Below are 19,353 nucleotides of genomic sequence, written 5' to 3'. Positions count from 1 at the left end.
TAGTTTCAAATAGCTAGATGGTAGACAATGAATGCTCCTAACACAAAGAAATGATAAATGTCTGAGATGACAGATACGCTAATCTGACTGTAATAAATTATATGTATAGAAACATCACTACGTACCCCAAGAAATGTACAATTATTATTTATAAATTTAAAAAAAAAGAAGTATTTCATTTGTGGCCACTTGTAGTGGGCCTTCCATAATGAAAAGAATCATCTTTTACTGAATCTAGTAGTTACTGAATATACTTCAATAGATAATCAGATATTCAATAAAAATCAGTTACTACTTTTTTTTTTTTTTTTTTGGTAAAGAGACAGAGTCTTCGCCAAGCGTAGTGGCTCATGCCTGTAATCCCAGGAAGGCCGAGGGAGGGGGGAAAACACCTGATGTCAAGAGTTTGAGACTAGCCTGACCAACATGGTGAAACACTGTCTGTACTCAAAATACAAAATTAGCCGGGCGTGGTGGCACATGCCTGTAATCCCAGCTACTTGGGAGCCTGAGGCAGAAGAATCGCTTCAACCTGGGAGGCAGAGGTTGCAGTGAGCCGAGATTGTGCCACTGCACTCCAGCCTGGGCAACAAAAGTGAAACTGCAAATCAAAAAAAAAAAAAGAGAGAGTCTTACTATGTCGCCCAGGCTGGTCCTAAACTCCTGGCCTTAAGCAATCCTACCACCTCAGCCTCCAGAGTAGCTGGGATTACAGGTGTGGGCCAAAGTATCTGGCAAGTTACACATTTTAACTACATATAAATATTATAATTATGTGTATTACTCAATGTACAGAGTAGTCAAAGTATTTAAGTGACAACCAGCCTGGTCAACATGAAGAAACCCGGTCTCTACCAAAAATACAAAAATTAGCCAGGTGTGGTGGTAGGCGTCTATAGTTCCGGCTACTTGGGTGGCTGAGGCACGAGAACCGCTTGAACCCAGGAGGTGGAGGTTGCAGTGAGCTGAGATCATGCCACTACACTCCAGCCTGGGAGCCACAGTGACACCCTGTCTCAAAATAAACCCCAAAAAACAAACAAAAAACCAAAATATTTAAGTGACAAAATAGGTCTTCAGAATCCCAGGGAACGGCCTTGTTTACATTTTTAGATTTAATATAAGTGCAATCAATAACATACTATCTTTGAGTTTAAAAATGCAAAATGCTGTGTTAGCTATCACCTACCATAAATTCACAATTTACATATTATATTACAAAATAACAATAAACTGGAGTGTACAAGGCAATGTTTACTATATGAAGAAAAGTTACCTCTCTTTCTCAAGTTCTTCTAAATATCCAGTACTTTCTCTGCTTCCATTTACAAACCCTCTTCTTGGAAAGGAACCCATAGGAACAGGACTGCACTCTCCAGAACGGCTTGATACAGATCCTTCCCGGCTTCCATAAGAACGGAGGGACATTTTTGACCGTAGTTTTACTCCAGGGAAATTACTGCTATCTAAGTTAAGCTCTAAATAAAATAGAAACAAGTTTTTATACAACAATTGCTTTAAGCGGTCTAAAATATTCTTAATGTTATTATATTATTTTAAAGTGAAATATTAGGTTTACACTTTAGCCACAAATATACACGACTGAAAAAAAATTATTTAGGACTTTCCCTGCAACGTCCACTTGGGTCAGGGTAAAAATAAGGAGAGTGTTAAAGGAAAATTAGATAAAATGTACTTCCTTAGACTTCCTCTAAATAATATTTTAGAATCCAAAAGTAATTTGTCTGTCTGGCTTCAATTATTATCAAGCATTTTCTCTGTTCTGACATTGGAATTTTCAAGCAACAAAATGAGAAAGATATCCTTTTAAAACTGCTAAAAGTGACGCATAGTCAACTTATATATGTGAAAAGATTAAAGTATTTCTATCCTGAATGAAGAAGACAATACTTCTTCCAATGAGACAGTAGGCTCAAGTCTATGGCATATAGAATACTAAAGTCCTATTTAGCGACTGGCAGAATAGCAACAAGCTTTAAAAAGAGCTGAAAATTATTTAAGGAAGGGATTTAAAATAGTTAATTCGAAGCCAGTTAAATGTTTAACTGAAGAAATGACACACAAATACATTTTTTATTTATTTGTACTTTAACAATTACATCCTGAGGGTAAGGCTAATACATCAGGAAAACTGATACCAACACCCAAATCGAGAGAAGCTGTACTTGGATCTACACACCTAAAGATGACAATTTGAGCTTAAAAAATTATTTTAAAACACCTTTTAAAAATCTACCTTTAAGACGCTCTAATAAATCAATCTGTCCAGAGGAAGCCATAGCTTCATCTTCAATACTTCCTTGTAGTTGTTTAAGTACTTCCTGTTAAAAAGAACACAATATATTAACATGAAATTCTAAATAACTCCAAGACATGATTCTGTATTTCTTGACATTTAAGTATGCTGAGAAAAAATTCAGATCACTCTGAAAACATGCACCTTATATATATTACCTATTATTTGTTATTAATAAATAAATCATGGCCAAATAATAATAGTGATATTTTGTGATAATGGTGATTATGGGGAGTCTCCGTGCAAGGTATTATAAACACACTTAAGATATATTCATTATTTCTAACTTAAAAAAAACCAACAATGCAAATTATTCTCATTTTTCAGATAAAACAAGTGAGACCCAGAGACTTGCTCAAGTTACAAAAGCTACTTATGTGTTTAGAATTCATGTCTCTTAAGCGTGCACCAACATGACCATAAAAAACGCCAAATTAACACATAATCTATTTAACAACTTCAACATTCAAGCTTTTATATACCACACTTAAGTATGTTCTGCTAGTATACTAATTTACAATTAGCATACATTCAAATGACTGTATGTTCACTATTTCTTGACTTTTGATGCCAAACCATGTAATCCCTTTCTTGATCATTTTCTCTCAAAGAATGTTGGAAACTTTCATTTTCTACCAGTCTTTCTGGCATTACATTTGTGAACTTTGGCTCTTATTGCATGCTACTTAATAATAATGTATATTATTTTCCATTTACTGAGGCATTCCATTCTAGCTCCTAGCATAGTTCTTTGGCCAATCAGGTTTCCTGAATGCAAGACAAAATATTTGAACATCTGCAACTTTGTAACTAAATGGAGTGTTCCCCTATAAGAAAAGTAATTTGTAAATATATTAAAAGGAAAACCTGTCAAAAAGTGAGTGACTGGAGCAAAGACAGTTTCACTGATTTATCCTGACAGTGACATTGTAAGCATTCATGGTGGCTCACGCCTGTAACCTCAACGCTTTGGGAGGCTAAGGCAGGAAGGTCACTTGAATCCAGGAGATTGAGACCAGCCTGGACAACATAGCGAGACTCTGTCCCTCCCTACAAAATTAAAAAACAAACAAACAAAAAAACCATGAGTGGTGGCACGTGCCTGTGGTCCCAGCTACTTGGGACGCTGAGGCAGGCGAATCACTTGAGCCCAGAAGTTTGAGGCTGCAGTGAGCCACAGTCTCACCACTGCACTCCAGCCTGGGAGACAGAGTGAGACCTCAGCTAAAAAACAAAAACAAAGAAATCGCCCCCAAACCCCAGAATTCCTATGTTAATAAATAGCCTTAGAATCTGACCTTCAAATAATAGACCATGTTGGAGTTTAAAAGGCTTGGGTAAATAGATGTGGGGGCATGAAGGTGACTGTATTATTTTCAAAATATTCCAGAGTGTTTTAAACATTTGTGGAATAGAAAACAAATTTGCTCAGGGATAACTTCCTTTACTGAATGTGAGTACGCCCACCAAAATGTCCACTATAAACTTCAGGGCACCATCTCTTCCATTTAAGAACTCTCACTGGAGACTACCTGTGATTTTTCCAGGATTCCAATTCTCTTTCCATCCATTGCTACTGTTTTAGTCCTTCGATAATCCTTTTAATCTTACCCTTATTTCTCAGGCTTCCGGTCTCACAATTCAACAACTACCCTTGAGCAGTTAATTTCCAATGACATGTCTTGAATCTGAACCTCACTTGCAAACTTCAGACTCACTTTTCCAACCAACTGATGGTTGGAATTACACCTGTATGATAGGCACCATACATCTAAATGTCCAGAATTGAACTGGCATTTTGTCCCAATAAAGCCTGTTCTTTGCCTTGTATTCTGTCAGTTAAATGGCATTAGCCTTCTCTTTCTCCTCCAGCTCAAATCTTTAGAACTCCTTCCACTCCCAGTTATGGATTTCTGGTGATTCTACCTCTATCATCTCTCTTACAGCTATCTCTTTCATATTCTTACTGCCACTATCTTGTTATTAACCCTACCTAAACTATGAAAATAATTTCCTAAGTGGCTCAACCTTGCACAGAGCTGTCAGAGCAACCTTTTTAAAGCACAGCTTTGATCAGGTCTCTTTTTTTTTTTTTTTTGAGACGGAGTCTTGCTCTGTCGCCCAGGCTGGAGGGCAGTGGCATGATCTCGGCTCACTGAAAGCTCCAACTCCCAGGTTCATGCCATTCTCCTGCCTCAGCCTCCCGAGTAGCTGGCACTACAGGCGCCCGCTACCATGCCCGGCTAATTTTTTTCTATTTTTTTTAGTATAGTAGAGACGGGGGTTTCATCGTGTTAGCCAGGATGGTCTCGATCTCCTGACCTCGTGATCTGCCCGCCTCAGCCTCCCAAAGTGCTGGGATTACAGGAGTCAGCCACCGTGCCCGGCCGATCAGGTCTCTCTTTATAAGATTCTTCTCGAAAGCCTACAGTAGTGGTTCTCAAGGGTCAGCATGCATCAGAATCACCTGAAGACCTTGTTAAAACATAGATTGTTGATTCAGTAAGCTTGGGGTAGAGGCTGAAAATCTGCAGTTTGAACAAGTTCTCAGGTGATGCTGATGCCAAAAGCAGAATCATTAAAATGTTAACGGTGTTATTCTATGGAGATTGAAATTACAAGCAATTTCTTTTTTACTTGTTGTGTCATGCTTTTTAAACAATATGTATTACAAAAAATCCTACTTGTTTTTAGAAAAGTTAAAAAGATTTAAAAGTCTAAAAATCACAATAAAAAATCCTTAGTACATCATTGGACATACATCTAATTTTTTCAAAACTAATGGTACATTAATGGTCTTTTTTAAAAAGAAATAATAAAGAAAAACTCAAAACATTAAAAAAAGAAATTAAAAAGCCATATAAATTCAGATGTCCAACAATAAGCATTAAATAAACCACAGCATTTTTTAGCTGTACATAACAATGGAATACTATGCAACTGTAAAATACATAATCTGACATAAGATGACAAATTACACAGAAAAAATTATGCTGCAAAATATGATGTCATTAAATGCAAGTTTGCATAAATGTATAGAGAAAAGAATATATATATATTATCAAAGGTTACTTTTACCTCTGGTGATGGGATTAAAATTTTTTTTTTAAATAGGTGATTTTGGTATTTCTTTTTGTCCACATTTCCTAATTTAATAAAATAGTGAATATACTCAACTTGTAATAAAGTTCTATTTTTAAAAATTTCTGTACACATTATTAGAAATCTATTGATAGCTATAAGCATGAAGGTAAATAAGATTTAAGGTCAAACAATTTTTAAAAAGATTCCCAAAGTAGTCACCTTGGAAAGCTACTAACTTACTCCAATGATGTGTTAAATTATTTTTGTAAGTGCTTTGAGTTACGAACCTCATCAACAAAATCTGTGTACATTTACAGTCACATCCAGTTACTTTGCCTTAAGATGTTATCATCCAATATGACCTACATTACCTGTTTGCTGTGAATAGTTTATGGCTATTCCACAATAAAAACTAACCACAAGTAATTTTTTTCCTGTTTTATTGAGGCACAACACACATATGTAAAATACACTAATCTTAAATATCCAGTGAATTTTCACACCCATGTAATCACTATCTAGGTGAAGATACATTTCTAGCACCCCAGAGGGTTCCCTCAAGCTCCTTTTACCAATCTTCATTTCCTAGAGGTAATCACTATTCTGGCTTCTTCATCAGAAGAGTCTGGCATGCCCTTGACCTTCATATAAATGGAATCACGCAGTGTGTAAGTATTTTGTGTCTCACGTTTTTTGTTCAACATAGTATCTGTGAAATTTGTCCATGCTGTTGCCTTATCAGTTCATTATTTTTAAATGTTGTGTAGTACGTAGTAGCCCACTGTATAAATACAGCCCAATTTACCTATCCTTTCTCCTCTTAATGGGGCATTTGGGCTGTTACCAGTCTGGAGGCTATTATTTAGAATGTCACTATGAACATTCTTGTACCGTTTAGTGAACACTTGCCCTCACTTCTCTTGAGTACATTTCTAGGAGTGCAAATACTGAGTCATAGGGTTTAATTTTAAAAGAAACTGCCAAGGTTTTTAATACTTCTCTCAACAATGCCTGAGCATTCCAATGCTCCACATTTGGTGTGATCAGTCTTTTAAACATCAGTCATTCGAGCAGGAGTGAAACATTCTTTGCATTTCCCTGATGACAAATGATGCTGAATCTCTTTTCATGGACTTATCTGCCATTTATCTTTCTTTTTGAATTGTCTTTTCAAGTCCCTGGGTCACATTTTAAAAACTGGATTGTCTTTTTGTTACTGGTTTGTGCGAATTATTTATATATTCTGAAGGAATTACGTATATATTCTGAACTGAGCCTTTGGTCAGATATATGTGTTGCAAATATTTTCTCCTCTATGGCGTACTTTTTCATTTTCTTAATGAAGTCTTCTGAAAAGCATAGGTTTTTAATTTTGATGAAGTTTATCTTATACATTTTTATGTTTAGTCTTTTGAGTGTCCTAAGAAATTTTGCCCACCCAAGGCCACATAGATAAGATTATCCTATGTTTTCTTCTAGAAGCACACTTGAGTCTTTTGATGAACAAAAGTTCTTAGTTTTAATGAGGTCTATCAAATTGCTTTCTATTTATGGTGCTTTGGCATTCTGTTTAAGACATCTTTGCATACTCCCAGGACAGGAAGCTATTACCTATGTTTTCTTCTAGAAGCCACTGTTTTGTCTTTTTTGTTTGTTTGTTTTTTCCATTTTTTTCTCTGTGCTTTAGTTTGAGTATTTTCTACTGATCTTTTTTCAAGTTCACTAATTCTGTCTTCTCACTAGTTCACTAATTCAGTGTTCAGCCTGCTGTTAAGCCCATCCAATGTTAATTTCAAATATATTTTTCAGTTCTAGAATATCCATTTGACTCCTTTTAATTACAGACTCCAATTCTGTCAAAATTTTCTATCTCTTCATACATTTTTCTTTTTTTTTCAAGACATTTATAATACTTATGTTAAAATCCTTGACTACTAACTGCCACACCTGGATCATCTGAGTTTGCTCCTATTACCTATTTATTCTCTTGATTATCAGTACTCTTCCAGTTTCTCTGCATTTCGTATAACGTTTGACTGTATGCCAATTGTGTATACAAGAACAAAAGAGACTTAAGATGATTGATAGTATTTTCCTCTAGACAGTTTGCCTTTTCCATTGTTGGGGTCTGATCTCCTCAATCCAATTAGCAACTAAAAATGGATCGGGACTCGCTGGGTGCGGTGGCTCACACCTGTAATCTCAGCACTTTGGGAGGCTGAGTCAGGCGGATCACGAGGTCAGGAGATCAAGACCATCCTGGCTAACATGGCAAAACCCCGTCTCTACTAAAAATACAAAAAATTAGCCAGGCGTGGTGGCGGGTGCCTGTAGTCCCAGCTACTTGGGAGACTGAGGCAGGAGAATGGCGTGAACCCAGGAGGTGGAGCTTGCAGCGAGCCAAGATTGTGCCACTGCACTCCAGACTGGGTGACAGACTTAGACTCTGACTTGAAAAAAAAAAAATGGATTGAGACCTAGTTGCAATTTTAAGTTCATGATGAACTGGTTTGGTTTTCCCAGTTCCTTGAGTGTGTCTCTCTATATTCAGACAGAAAATATGAAAGGTTTCCATCGCCTCAGCAGTTAACTTCTTGCCCTATACAGTACCAAAATCTGCCAATTATCTTGAATGGAAAACCAGTCATGTTTGATATACTAGGTAGGTCTCCCTCTAATAGGTCTTTTTCCTAAGCATTGCAGGAATTTGGGATATTTCACTTTGCCTTTCCAGTTCAGCCTTATTCTCTGGCAGCACTTATCTCTCTAGCCTTAAATGTTCTATCTCTTGGAGGTTGTAAACTCAGGTCTTTAATTTCCTGCTCTACAAAATTCAAAATCTGGCAAATGACTTGAGGAGACCTGTGGTGTGAAAGTAACATGTCTCTCCCTCTAGCAGGACTTCACCTGCTAGCATTCTGCCTTTCTAGTCTATCCCAAGTCTCTTGCGCTACAAGACTCGGCCAATATCTCATGGTAAAAATGAGCCATGCATTTAGAGCTCCTCTAAATGCTAATATCTCTACATCTGCCCTCATGTTTGTCAAGCTGCCAACGATTTCATTTTCTTTCATACCTAGTCCTGCAGAAAGGCCTCAAGAGTTTCTTTCTCCCAGTGAAGTCCACCTGCTTGTGCCAATGATGAATCCCAATCTGTACCCAGAATCAATATCCCCCGGGAAGAAAATTACCAGTAATCTCAGCTTATCTAGAAAGGGTTCTTTCCTCTTAGGAATTATAGTTAATAAAGAGCTTGATGATTCCACAGTCCTCCAATGTCCTTAAAAGTATGATTTTTGTATTTTATCCAGTGTTTTCTAGTTTTTGAGTGGGACAGATTTCTTGGGGGCTGCATACTGCATACAACCTAGAAGAGGCCCTTGATTTTGAAGAGTTTTTAAAAGAAAATGGAATACAATTGCAAAACAGTTCCAAAAAAAAAGTTTCAAAAAGTTCTTTGAGAAATGGCAGCTTTTAAATACATATGTAATTTTGAAGGAGAGAATATTCATTTGTACTTTAAAATTCTAGAAGCTCAGTTTAAAAGATTAATTACACTACATAATCACACATTGTCTTAAAGGTATTTTAACATTTTAGAAACATTAGAAAATTATTCATTAGGCTGGGCATGGTGGCTCACACCTGTAATGCCAGCACTTTGGAGGCCGAGGCAGGTAGATCACGAGGTCAAGAAATTGAGAACATCCTAGCTAACATGGTGAAACCCCATCTCTACTAAAAATACAAAAATTAGCTGGGCGCGGTGGTGCATGCCTGTAGTCCCAGCTACTCGGGAGGCTGAGGCAGGAGATTAACTTGAACCCAGGAGGCAGAGGTTGCAGAGAGCCAAGATCATGCCACTGCACTCCAGCCTGGTGATAGAGCAAGACTCGGTCTCAAAAAAAAAAAAGAAAGAAAATTATTCATTAAAGATGAAATGTGCTGTGGTTATACCAGTGATATTTATCTATGAGCAACTGTGTCATTTCGGGGAGGCTGCTACTTGACCTACTTTTATTTATTTCAGTATATCGTAATTAAAGATGCTTCTCATTACCAGATATAAGTACACTTGATAATTACATCTTCAAAATACATTCTGAAATGTTGATCTCAGTTTTTTTCTTACTTTCTGAAAAGACATACTTTACATGTATATTGTTTTAAAGTTTATAGACCAATTTATAAATATTAAATTTTGTCAAACTACAACAAAGATGTAAATACTTCAATAACTTGCCTATAGATAATTCTTCCTACACTATGCCATCTTTCAGCTTTTTATCTCTATAATGCCATATTGACCTTGTTGCTATGCTTCAGCAGTTTAAAGTCAATTAAAGAGCTCTAGGTAGGCTGGGCGCGGTGACTCATGCCTGTAATTCCAGTACTTTGAGAGGCCGAGGCGGGTGGATCACCTGAAGTCAGGAGTTTGAGACCAGCCTGGTCAACACGGCAAAACTCCGTCTCTACTAAAATACAAAAATTAGCCAGGCGTGGTGGCAGGCACCTGTGATCCCAGCTACTCCGGGAGCCCAGGAGGTGGAGGTTGCAATGAGCTGAAATTGTGCCACTGCACTCCAGCCTGGGTGACAAGAACGAAACTCCATCTAAAAAAAAGTTGGGGGGAGGGGGCGGGGCGCGGTGGCTCACGCCTGTAATCCCAGCACTTTGGGAGGCTGAGGCGGGTGGATCACGAGGTCAGGAGTTCGAGACCAACCTGGCCAACACAGTGAAACCCCGTTTCTACTAAAAATATAAAAATTAGCCGGGCGTGGTAGTGCGCGCCCGTAGTCCCAGCTACTAGGGAAGCTGAGGCAGAAGAATTGCTTGAACCCAGGAGGCAGAGGCTGCAGCAAGCCGAGATTGCCACACTGCACACCAGAGCCCAGGTGACAGTGTGAGACTTCATCTCAAAAAAAAAAAAAAAAAAAAAAAGTTTGGGGGAGGGCTCTAGCCCTGGAGTAAAAAAAACAACACACAACTTTTTTTAAGATTAGCTACAAGTCTGCATTTATCTGATTTCATATCATCTAAATTCCATGTAATCTCTATTTTCATTACAAAAAATTTCAAACATATACCTAAGTACGCAGAAAATTATAACAAACCCCCATGTACCTTCATAGCCCACATCAATAATGATCAATTCATGGTCAGTTGCGTCTCATCTACACCCATACCCACTTCCTCTATTTCCACCCCTCTGCCCCAGACTTATGTTGAAAATAAAGCTCAGGAATCGTACAACTTCTTTGTAAATATTTCAATACGTATATTTAAACAAGGATTCTTTCTAAACACAAACACAATATTATCATTATACTTAAAAATAAATATTTCCTTAATATACAGTGTTCACATTTCCCTAACCCATAAACACTTATTTCCCTGGCTGCTGCAAAGACACATGTAATCAAATAGCAAAGCAGTGTCCTCTTTTGCCACTAGATGGTACTATTGCATAAATTTTAGACTTTTAAGTAATCCGGTTGGAGGAGACCTACTTTTTGCTGTTTTTTTTTTTTTTTTTTCAGACAGACTGGGTCTGGCTCTTTTGCCCAGGCTGGAGGACAATCCTCCCACCTCAGCCTTCCAAGTAGCTGGGACCACAGATGTGTGCCGCACCTGGCTAATTTTTGTATTTTTTTGTAGAAACAGTCTTGCCATGTTTCCCAGGCTGGTCTCAAATTCCTGAGCTCAAACAATCCTCCTGCTTGGCCTCCCAAAGTGCTAGGATTATAGGTGTGACTCACGGTGCCCAGCCTCCTTTTGCCTTCTTTGGGGGTAAAGAGATTAATGACCAGGAAACGTGATTCGAGTTTATATAAGGTATTACAAAGTCTAGCAAGTGATTTTGGGAGAAATAACCATTGTGTGGATTAATTTTAATCCGCAGTAGGAAGTGCCAATGGTTTCAAAAGTGTCTACACAAAACAATATTCTAAGACAAAATAAACAGGTCATGGTTTATGCTCTTTCACAACATAAAACCTTAAAAAGAGATATAATTTCATTATAGGGCTGTAATTGTTATGGTAGCACATGTCCAATTCTAAGGAAATATGTTAATGGATTCACAAGATGTCTGTTGAAGTACATGCTGAGTAAAATAAAATTTATGGTTGGTTTCAGGTATATCTGAAGTGCCACTATTCCTGATGTATATAGGTTGCGCATTCTAAATCCGAAAATTTGAAGTCTGAAATGCTTCAAAGTCTTGAGCCTTCTGAGCACCAACATGACACTCAAAGGAAATGCTCAATGGAGCATTTCGGATTTTGGATTTTCGAATTAGGAATGCTCAAGAAGTATAATACAAATACTTCAAAATCTGAAAAAATATAAAATCAAAACACTTCTGGTCTGAAGCAATTTTGGGTAAGGAATACTCAACTTGTATTATACCACACACATAAATGATCAACTAGATATTCCACTGCAGAAATTTGAGGGTGTGACTTCTATTGTCACTCTGAGAGACATTCCACTTCAGTGTGGAGATGGATCTAAGGGTAAGTTACATTGTCTCTCAAATATGAGTTTTGAATTTGCTCAAGGAATTAAACAGAAACTTTAAAAAAGAGATCTCAGAGTTCTACACTACAAAACAGACAAGTACTATCTAAAAAGGCCTGCCAGGAGGAGTTCTCTGCAAAATATACCATACTAAAGTAGATGAAGGAATATTTTAATTCTGTATTTTAAAACTTTTAAAAACACATGCCAAGTATAACGATTTGAAATGTAATGTGCTGATCAATGTTAAAATACCAAACTACTCTTTTTTAACCTGTTAGGCAACTAATGCAAGTCTTTTTAGGTCACCCATAGTTTGTGGAAAGAACAAAATGTTTGTTTATAGTCCATCTTATTTCCCAAGGGATTTGAAGTAGGTATCTTGGATGTCCGTCATTGCTGGGGACAATTTTACCACAGAAGAGGATAATTAGAGTAGAAAAGATTGATAGAGGGATGGAAAGAGAGAATAGGACACATGAGAAAAGGTTGAGCTGTGATGACACTGAATATAAAGGGTAAAAGAGAAGCAGAAACAGTTACCTCAGTGACACACAAAAATCTGGAGAATAAGGTAAACCTTGAAATGCACAGGAAAAAAACTAGGATAGAATAGGAAATTAGTAAGGAACAAGAGTAGTGAGCAGACAGGAAGAACTGGGCCAGGAACTCAAATGTTAAAATAGCCAAGAGGCAGAAACAACACAAAGCAGGAAGATTTTTTTTCTTATAAAGGAAGTAACTTTTTTTTTTTTTTTTTGAGAACGGGGTATATTGCCCAGGCAGGTCTCAAGCTCCTTGCTTCAAGCTATCCTCCTGCCTCTGCCTCACTAACAGCTGGGATTATAGGCCTGAACCACCACACCCGGTGGAAGTAACATTTTTGTTGATGATGTCCAATTCTATGAAGTTATTAAATTCAGTCAGAAGAGAATCTGCCTAAGTGGGAATTAAAACGGCTAAAGTTTTAACCTCAATTATTTTTAAACTAGAACATTTTCCCCACTACAGACTATTTTCTAACTTTTCTTGGAGGTTATCAGAACTTTTCAGTACTATTTGGCAAGCCAATTTTAGGGCTTGAAGGTGCCATGGAAATCATCTGGACTAGCATGTGATGCCTGTACTTGCCAAATAAGACGACTTAAGTCCTGAAGAATATACAGAGGTCATATAGCTCAGTTTGTGGGAAAGCCAGGGATAGAACCAGGTACTGACTTTCAGTTCATGGCTCTTCCCAGTAGGGCATCCTGATTTTCTTGATCATCTATCATTGCAGCACTTAAGGGGCGGCAAGATCTGAGGGAGTTGGGGAGGAAGGCTATACCTAATATTCAAGATATATTCTCAAATCATGAGGCTAGTTTCTATGAACTACACAGAAAACCTTGCCTCAGTATAGTGATGCTGTATTTGGTCTCTTCTCTTTAATCTTAAAAAGAACTAAGAACTAACTAGCCACTGGAGTTTTACACTTATTTTCTTTATATGATTCACTGAATGAATTCAATATATCTTATTTAAAAATATAAATGCTAAGTTTTGCAAGAAAGAGTTTACATATTACTGCTTAATTTAAAATACACTTTTAAGTAAAGTGTCTTACCCCAAGTTTACAAGAGGGAATACTGAATAAAAATGGATAAACTACAATTAAAAGTCACAGTCTTGATACCTTCATATTAGATGCCTCAGTTTCCAGTTTTGTAAGATGATTGGAATTATCTTCTAGCTCTTGTCGAAGATTTGAGTTCTCCATCTTCAGTGCCTCAACTTGCTTTAACAACTGATCATATGAAGCTGCAGCCATCCTTGGCTACCCTTGGACCTATAAGGTTAAAAAGGATTTTGAAATTCACTACTAAAAAATTTAGTGGCTGCTTGTTTTTAAAGAAAGGGGTAAAGGAAACAAAACTCTTAAGACGTTTAAGAAGAACTGTGTTAATATGCTAGTTTTTGGTCTCAAAACAATATTGTTCAAGTAGCAGCATCTTTCTAAGAGGATGAAACAGTGGAGTCTTAGTTCAAGACAAACGAAATTAAAATAGAAGAGAGAACTTTAGCTGTGTCTGAATACATCTGCCTTCTCACGGATGGATTAAACTTTCTATCAAGTAATAATTTCTTCAAGGTTTTAAAGATATTTTACCCATTCTTACAGGCAAAACTTAGGAAATATAATTATGATAAAAAATTTATATTAGTAATACTATTTTATTTCTGAACTTTATCTGATAGTCACAGAATTTTAGAGCCAGAATGGATTAATGAGATTACATATTCCATTTCACTCTTTTCATTTGAGAAAAGGCTAATAATCTCACACATCCTCCATGGCGAAATAGTTCTGAAGTTCTAAGATCTCATTAAAAGGCAATCATTTAACAAAATGGACATGAAGGAGAGCATTAAATGAAGACTTTAAGCCTTTTTGATAGGAAGATGGTAAATAAAAATTACTAACATAAAGTTCAATCACATTTATTCAAACGGTTGACTATAACAGCCCATGCTATGGCATATGTGGTCTTGGTATCTGCTGTGCTCAAACTGAGGCCAAAAGACACCTGAAGAGAATGGATGACCTTAGGAGTACAGACTGTCAAAGAGAAATGAAGCAGAGTCTGGTAGTTATTATGACTGGGAAAGAAGAGGGGAGACAAAGAAGATACAAAAGACAGCCAGGTAAGCGGACCTTAGGAAGAATTATAGAATGCTAGGAGTTAATATTAAGATTAACCAAGTAAGATTCAGGAGATCCACATTCTCTTTTTAGTTTAGGTCAAATCATTTCGGAATAAATAAAATCCTGCCTATCTTAATTATTTAATAGCTAAAAAGTATTAAGTAGTTTGCACTTAAGCAATACTTAAAGATCTTGACATTAAAAAAAATGCCTCTGTAATATGAAATCCACTACACAGAATAAGGCCGACAGGTTGTAACACTGGCTAGTCACGACAATATTGGAGTTCAGCAATTGAAAGACTCCACCAAAGGAAATCAAGGGACTTATCTTAGATCTAGTTAGTTCTACAGTGCTAGAATCAACAGTAAACCTGGTACAATCCAGTGACATTTGAGGAGGAAGGGGAGTCCTGCAGGCGGGGATCACCTACAAAAGTCTTTGGTTGAAAAAAATTGAGTCTTGTGTGTTAATTTCAGGCCTGGTCATGATTTAATCTTTGCCCTTTCATTTTAATTCATTTCACAATTTGTAAATGAACATTTACAATCTGCTTTAACATAACTTACAGTAATATTATTAGGATTAATAAAAAAAGGTAGGCTAAAAAATAAAAGTACTATGTAAATATAAGTTATATTATGAAAATATACATGTAACATAACCTCTTCAGTAAGATATAGTGTTCACCCACAGTTAAGAAGACCCCTCCTCTGACCAATGGACAAGGGGTGAAGAAGTAATGCAGTCAAAAGAGACATCTCAAAAATAAAGGAAAAACCCACAGGAGTGATCATTATTTTGTTTTACATCTTATTAATAAGCAGGTCTGAAAATACCCAGCACATTATAAACCATATGACAGAGGTAGGGATCTGACAGAATTTGAATAATGTGAACCTTAAAATTTCTCATTTCAAATAAAATTAACAGGTAGTTTTACATCAAAATAATAAAACAAAATAAGAGAAAAGGTAATAACAGAGAAAAAAATGGGCACACACAAGTTTATTGAGACATAGAAGTTATAACCTTACACAACCACAAAAACAGCCAGACGGGCAAGATGAGCAGAGACTGCTAAAAGTACTCTTTATTACAGGAATAAAAAAATCACCTCTTCAGATGAACAATTAAACTTTTATCATCTTTTTTTCCCCTAACTCCAGAATCCCAATCATTAAAGTTCTTTCTGCTCTAGAAAGAATCTAATTTTATGGAAAAAATAAGATGTTTCATGGAAGAATACCCAACCTTATATTGTTTTAGGATGCTGCAGCCATCCCTCCCTAATCTAAAACTTGTGAAGTCATACAAAATTTGTGAAGTCATATATTTACTTTGGAATGCCTTTTTTGCAATTACAAGAATTGCATCCCAAATGTATCTTTAAAACATTTTTTAAAATTTGAAACTTGTGTGATCACATTACAGCTGCCACACACAATGAAATGGGGAAAACCTCCCAATCTTTCACTTTACTGAGGGCATGCAAACCTCTCAATTTGTTTTTCTGCAGTTAAGATGACCACTAAAGACACTGCTCCACCTTGTAAGTGTGGGGTAGTGGAGAAGAAAGCACAAGGACTATTATCTAGACTTTTATTCAAATGTTCATTAGAAAACAAATTTACAAGTATTGTAAGAAATTAAAGCAAGAAAGCAAAAAATTTCAGGCGGGCAAAAGATAATCAGAATTAAATGTGGAGGATTATTATTTTCAGAAGTTTGAGATCACTTCTTTTTTACATTAGTGGAGCTTCTTTTATTGTTTTGTTTTTATAGAAAAACAAAGATATATTTTCCGGCATTTTTAGATGAAATGAAATAAGAGGAAAATATGAATAAGGCAGGAATGCAAAAGAATCATAAAAGATGACTCTGCTCAATTCTATGCAAACAAATTTGAAAACCTGAAATAATTTACTAGAAGATATAATCTATCAAAACTGATCCCAAAAGAGATGAAAAATCTAATACAATTTACAATGAAAAAGTCACTATTAGAAAATCAATTATATCATTTAACATAATAGATCTACATGGGAAAAAAATCATATGTTCATGCCAAAGATGAAGAAAAGACACTTTACACATTTAATACCCATTCTTGTTGAAAATACTGAATAAAAAAAGAATATTTCCTTAACATGATCTATCAGCCCCAAGGCCAACAGCATACTTAATGTGGAAACACTGGATATAGTCCTACAGTCAGGGTACCATTCTATTAGTCATAATATTAGTCAACACAAATTAATGAATAAAATTAGAAAAAAATTAGAAAGGGAACATTATTCACAGATAACATAATTATATACCTGCAATATACAAAAGCATCAATGAAATATTATAATAATATAATTTGGTAATATAGTATAGTACAAAATATACAGAAATCATTCCTTTATAGGGGAGAGAAACCAGACAGAAGATAAATGAAAGAAAAGATCCCATTTACAATAAAAAATGAAAATATCTGGGCATAAACTGCACAAAAAGAGTCCAAAACATACATGAGAAAGATAGAAAAGTAGACTTCAACAAATGGAAAGACATCTCTTATTCTGTTATACCAAGATTCAGCAACATAAAAATGCCATTTCTCCCTAAGCTAACTTATAAATTTTACAGTCCCAATAAAAATACTATATAAAGTTTTTGTTTATTTTCTGCAGCTAGACATTTAAAAAATTGAAAATATGAAAGAAGAGCAGGGACTAAACCAACTACATATTAAAATATTGTACAAAGCCTTTATAATTAAAACCATGTAAATGTAGTTAACCATATTGTACCAATAGATTAGTTTTCTTGTTTTGATAATTGTAGTAGGGATATATAAGATGTTAATCATCTGGGGAATCTGTAAAAGGTATATAGAAACTCTCTGTACTATTTTTCCAACTCTTCTGTAAGTCCAAAGTTATTTAAAATTAAAAGTTTTTTAAAAAGCTACAATACCGGTACATGAGTAGATCAACCACGAGAACACAATGTTTAAAATCCAGAAGTAAATATATATAAATTCAGTGTATGATTAAAGTAGCATCTCAATACTTGTAAAAAGATTGAATTTAAAGTGGTGCTGGGAAATAGGACAGCCATGAGGAAAAAGAAAAAACTGCATCTATTCCTCATACAACACACTAGGATAACTTGCAAAAAGGAACAGAGATTTAAATGTTTGAAAAACATTTCACTGCTTATGAGAGCAGACTTTTATTTTTTTAAGTAAAGATATTTAAATGGCGTATACCCTCTTCAAAGGATGGTATGGAACATTTTAATTTTAATTTGTTTAATGGGTGTAAGACACACAGAGGGCCAAGTAGAGTTCTCTAAAGTAATGATGTCCATTACTAGACTAGGAGTAGTAAAGGGGATTCTTGGGGTACTTCAAACAAATGGGAAAGTTTCTATTTGCTATAAAAGCACAACTACATTAAATAAATAGTGCACATCTGTACAGTGAAATACTACATTGGTATTAAGAAGAATGAGGCTGATGTAAAAATGAGGTTGACGAAAAACAAAACAAACAAACAAACATAAAAAACAGGCAAAAGCCAAAAAAAAAAAAAAAAAAGAATGCTGATCACTAATGTCTTATGTGGTTGGTCCCTCCTGTTCCAGGAAAAATAAAGGAGTGCATAAGGATAAAAAATATCACTTAAAGAACATACAAAAATACAGTCACTGCTTATAGAATCAAGTTATGGTGTCTGGTGGTAAGCCCTCCTTTTTATTACATACCCTTTGAAGAGTTTGAAAAGCAAAGCATTGGCCAGGTGGCGGTGGCTCACGCTTGTAACCCCAGCACTTTGGGAGGCTGAAGCGGGCGGATCACTTGAGGTCAGGAGCTCAAGACCAGTCTGGCCAACATGGTGAAACCTCATCTCTACTAAAAATACAAAAATTAGCCAGGCGTGGTAGCATATGCCTGTAATCCCAGCTACTTGGGAGGCTGAGGTGGGAGACTAGCTTGAACCCAGGAGGTGGAGGATGCAGTGAGCCGAGATTGCGCCACTGCACTCCAGCCAGGGAGGCAGAGCAAGACTCCATCTCAAAAAAAAAAAAAAAAAAAAAAAAAAGAAAAGAAAAGAAAAAGAAAACCACCCAAAAGTTGGATTAAAAAAAAACAAAACTAAGTATGATTAGAGAGAGGAAAAAGAAAACAACCTCCAAACATATTAAAGATTCTAGGGAGGGGGAACTAATTCAAGAAGCAACAGAAAAACCTTAATAGTTCTACAACTATTAAAATACTGGACCACGTGTGGTGGCTCACGCCTGTAATCCCAGCACTTTGGGAGGCCAAGGCAGGCGGATCACGAGGTCAGGAGATCGAGACCATCCTGGCCAACATGGTGAAACCCCGTCTCTACTAAAAATACAAAAATTAGCCGGGCATGGTGGCATGCGCCAGCAGTCCCAGCTACTCAGGAGGCTGAGGCAGGAGAATCACTTGAACCCTGCAGGTGGAGGTTGTTGCAGTGAGCCAAGATCGTGCCACTGCACTCCGGCCTGGGTGACAGAGCAAGACTCCTTCTCAAAACAAAACCAAAAACAATTGGAGCAGTAAGTATTAATATCTTTCCCCTCCTCCTCCAAATCCTTCAAAATACCGTATCTGAATGGTTTTGCAAACACCTTCTACTAAACTTTTAAGGAACAAATCACTCCAATCTTATACAAATGCTTCCAAGGATGGAAGAATAGCAAATATTTTCCAATGCATTCC

The 19,353-nt window shown here is 36.3% G+C and overlaps 1 protein-coding gene across 15 annotated transcripts in view; it reads right to left on the bottom strand.

The window, feature by feature from the left end:
* The window catches only part of APC (APC regulator of WNT signaling pathway), a 144,452-nt gene that overhangs the window by 83,246 nt on the left and 41,853 nt on the right, over positions 1-19,353 (bottom strand). For 10 of the 15 annotated variants that reach the window (XM_055298377.2, XM_055298382.2, XM_063612904.1 and 7 more), the window contains 2 exons: positions 2,258-2,342; positions 1,277-1,478 (listed from right to left, as the gene is read on the bottom strand). In XM_055298377.2, the coding sequence (XP_055154352.1) occupies positions 1,277-1,478; positions 2,258-2,342 (287 nt within the window). Of the gene's footprint in view, positions 1-1,276; positions 1,479-2,257; positions 2,343-13,598; positions 13,752-19,353 lie in introns of all 15 variants that reach the window. The other 5 variants (XM_055298380.1, XM_063612903.1, XM_063612907.1 and 2 more) reach the window with 1 other exon arrangement.

This window comes from Symphalangus syndactylus, chromosome 11, assembly GCF_028878055.3.
Source record: "Symphalangus syndactylus isolate Jambi chromosome 11, NHGRI_mSymSyn1-v2.1_pri, whole genome shotgun sequence".
In the NCBI taxonomy this organism is placed as follows: domain Eukaryota; kingdom Metazoa; phylum Chordata; class Mammalia; order Primates; family Hylobatidae; genus Symphalangus; species Symphalangus syndactylus.
This window is presented reverse-complemented; position numbering and strand designations above follow the sequence as displayed.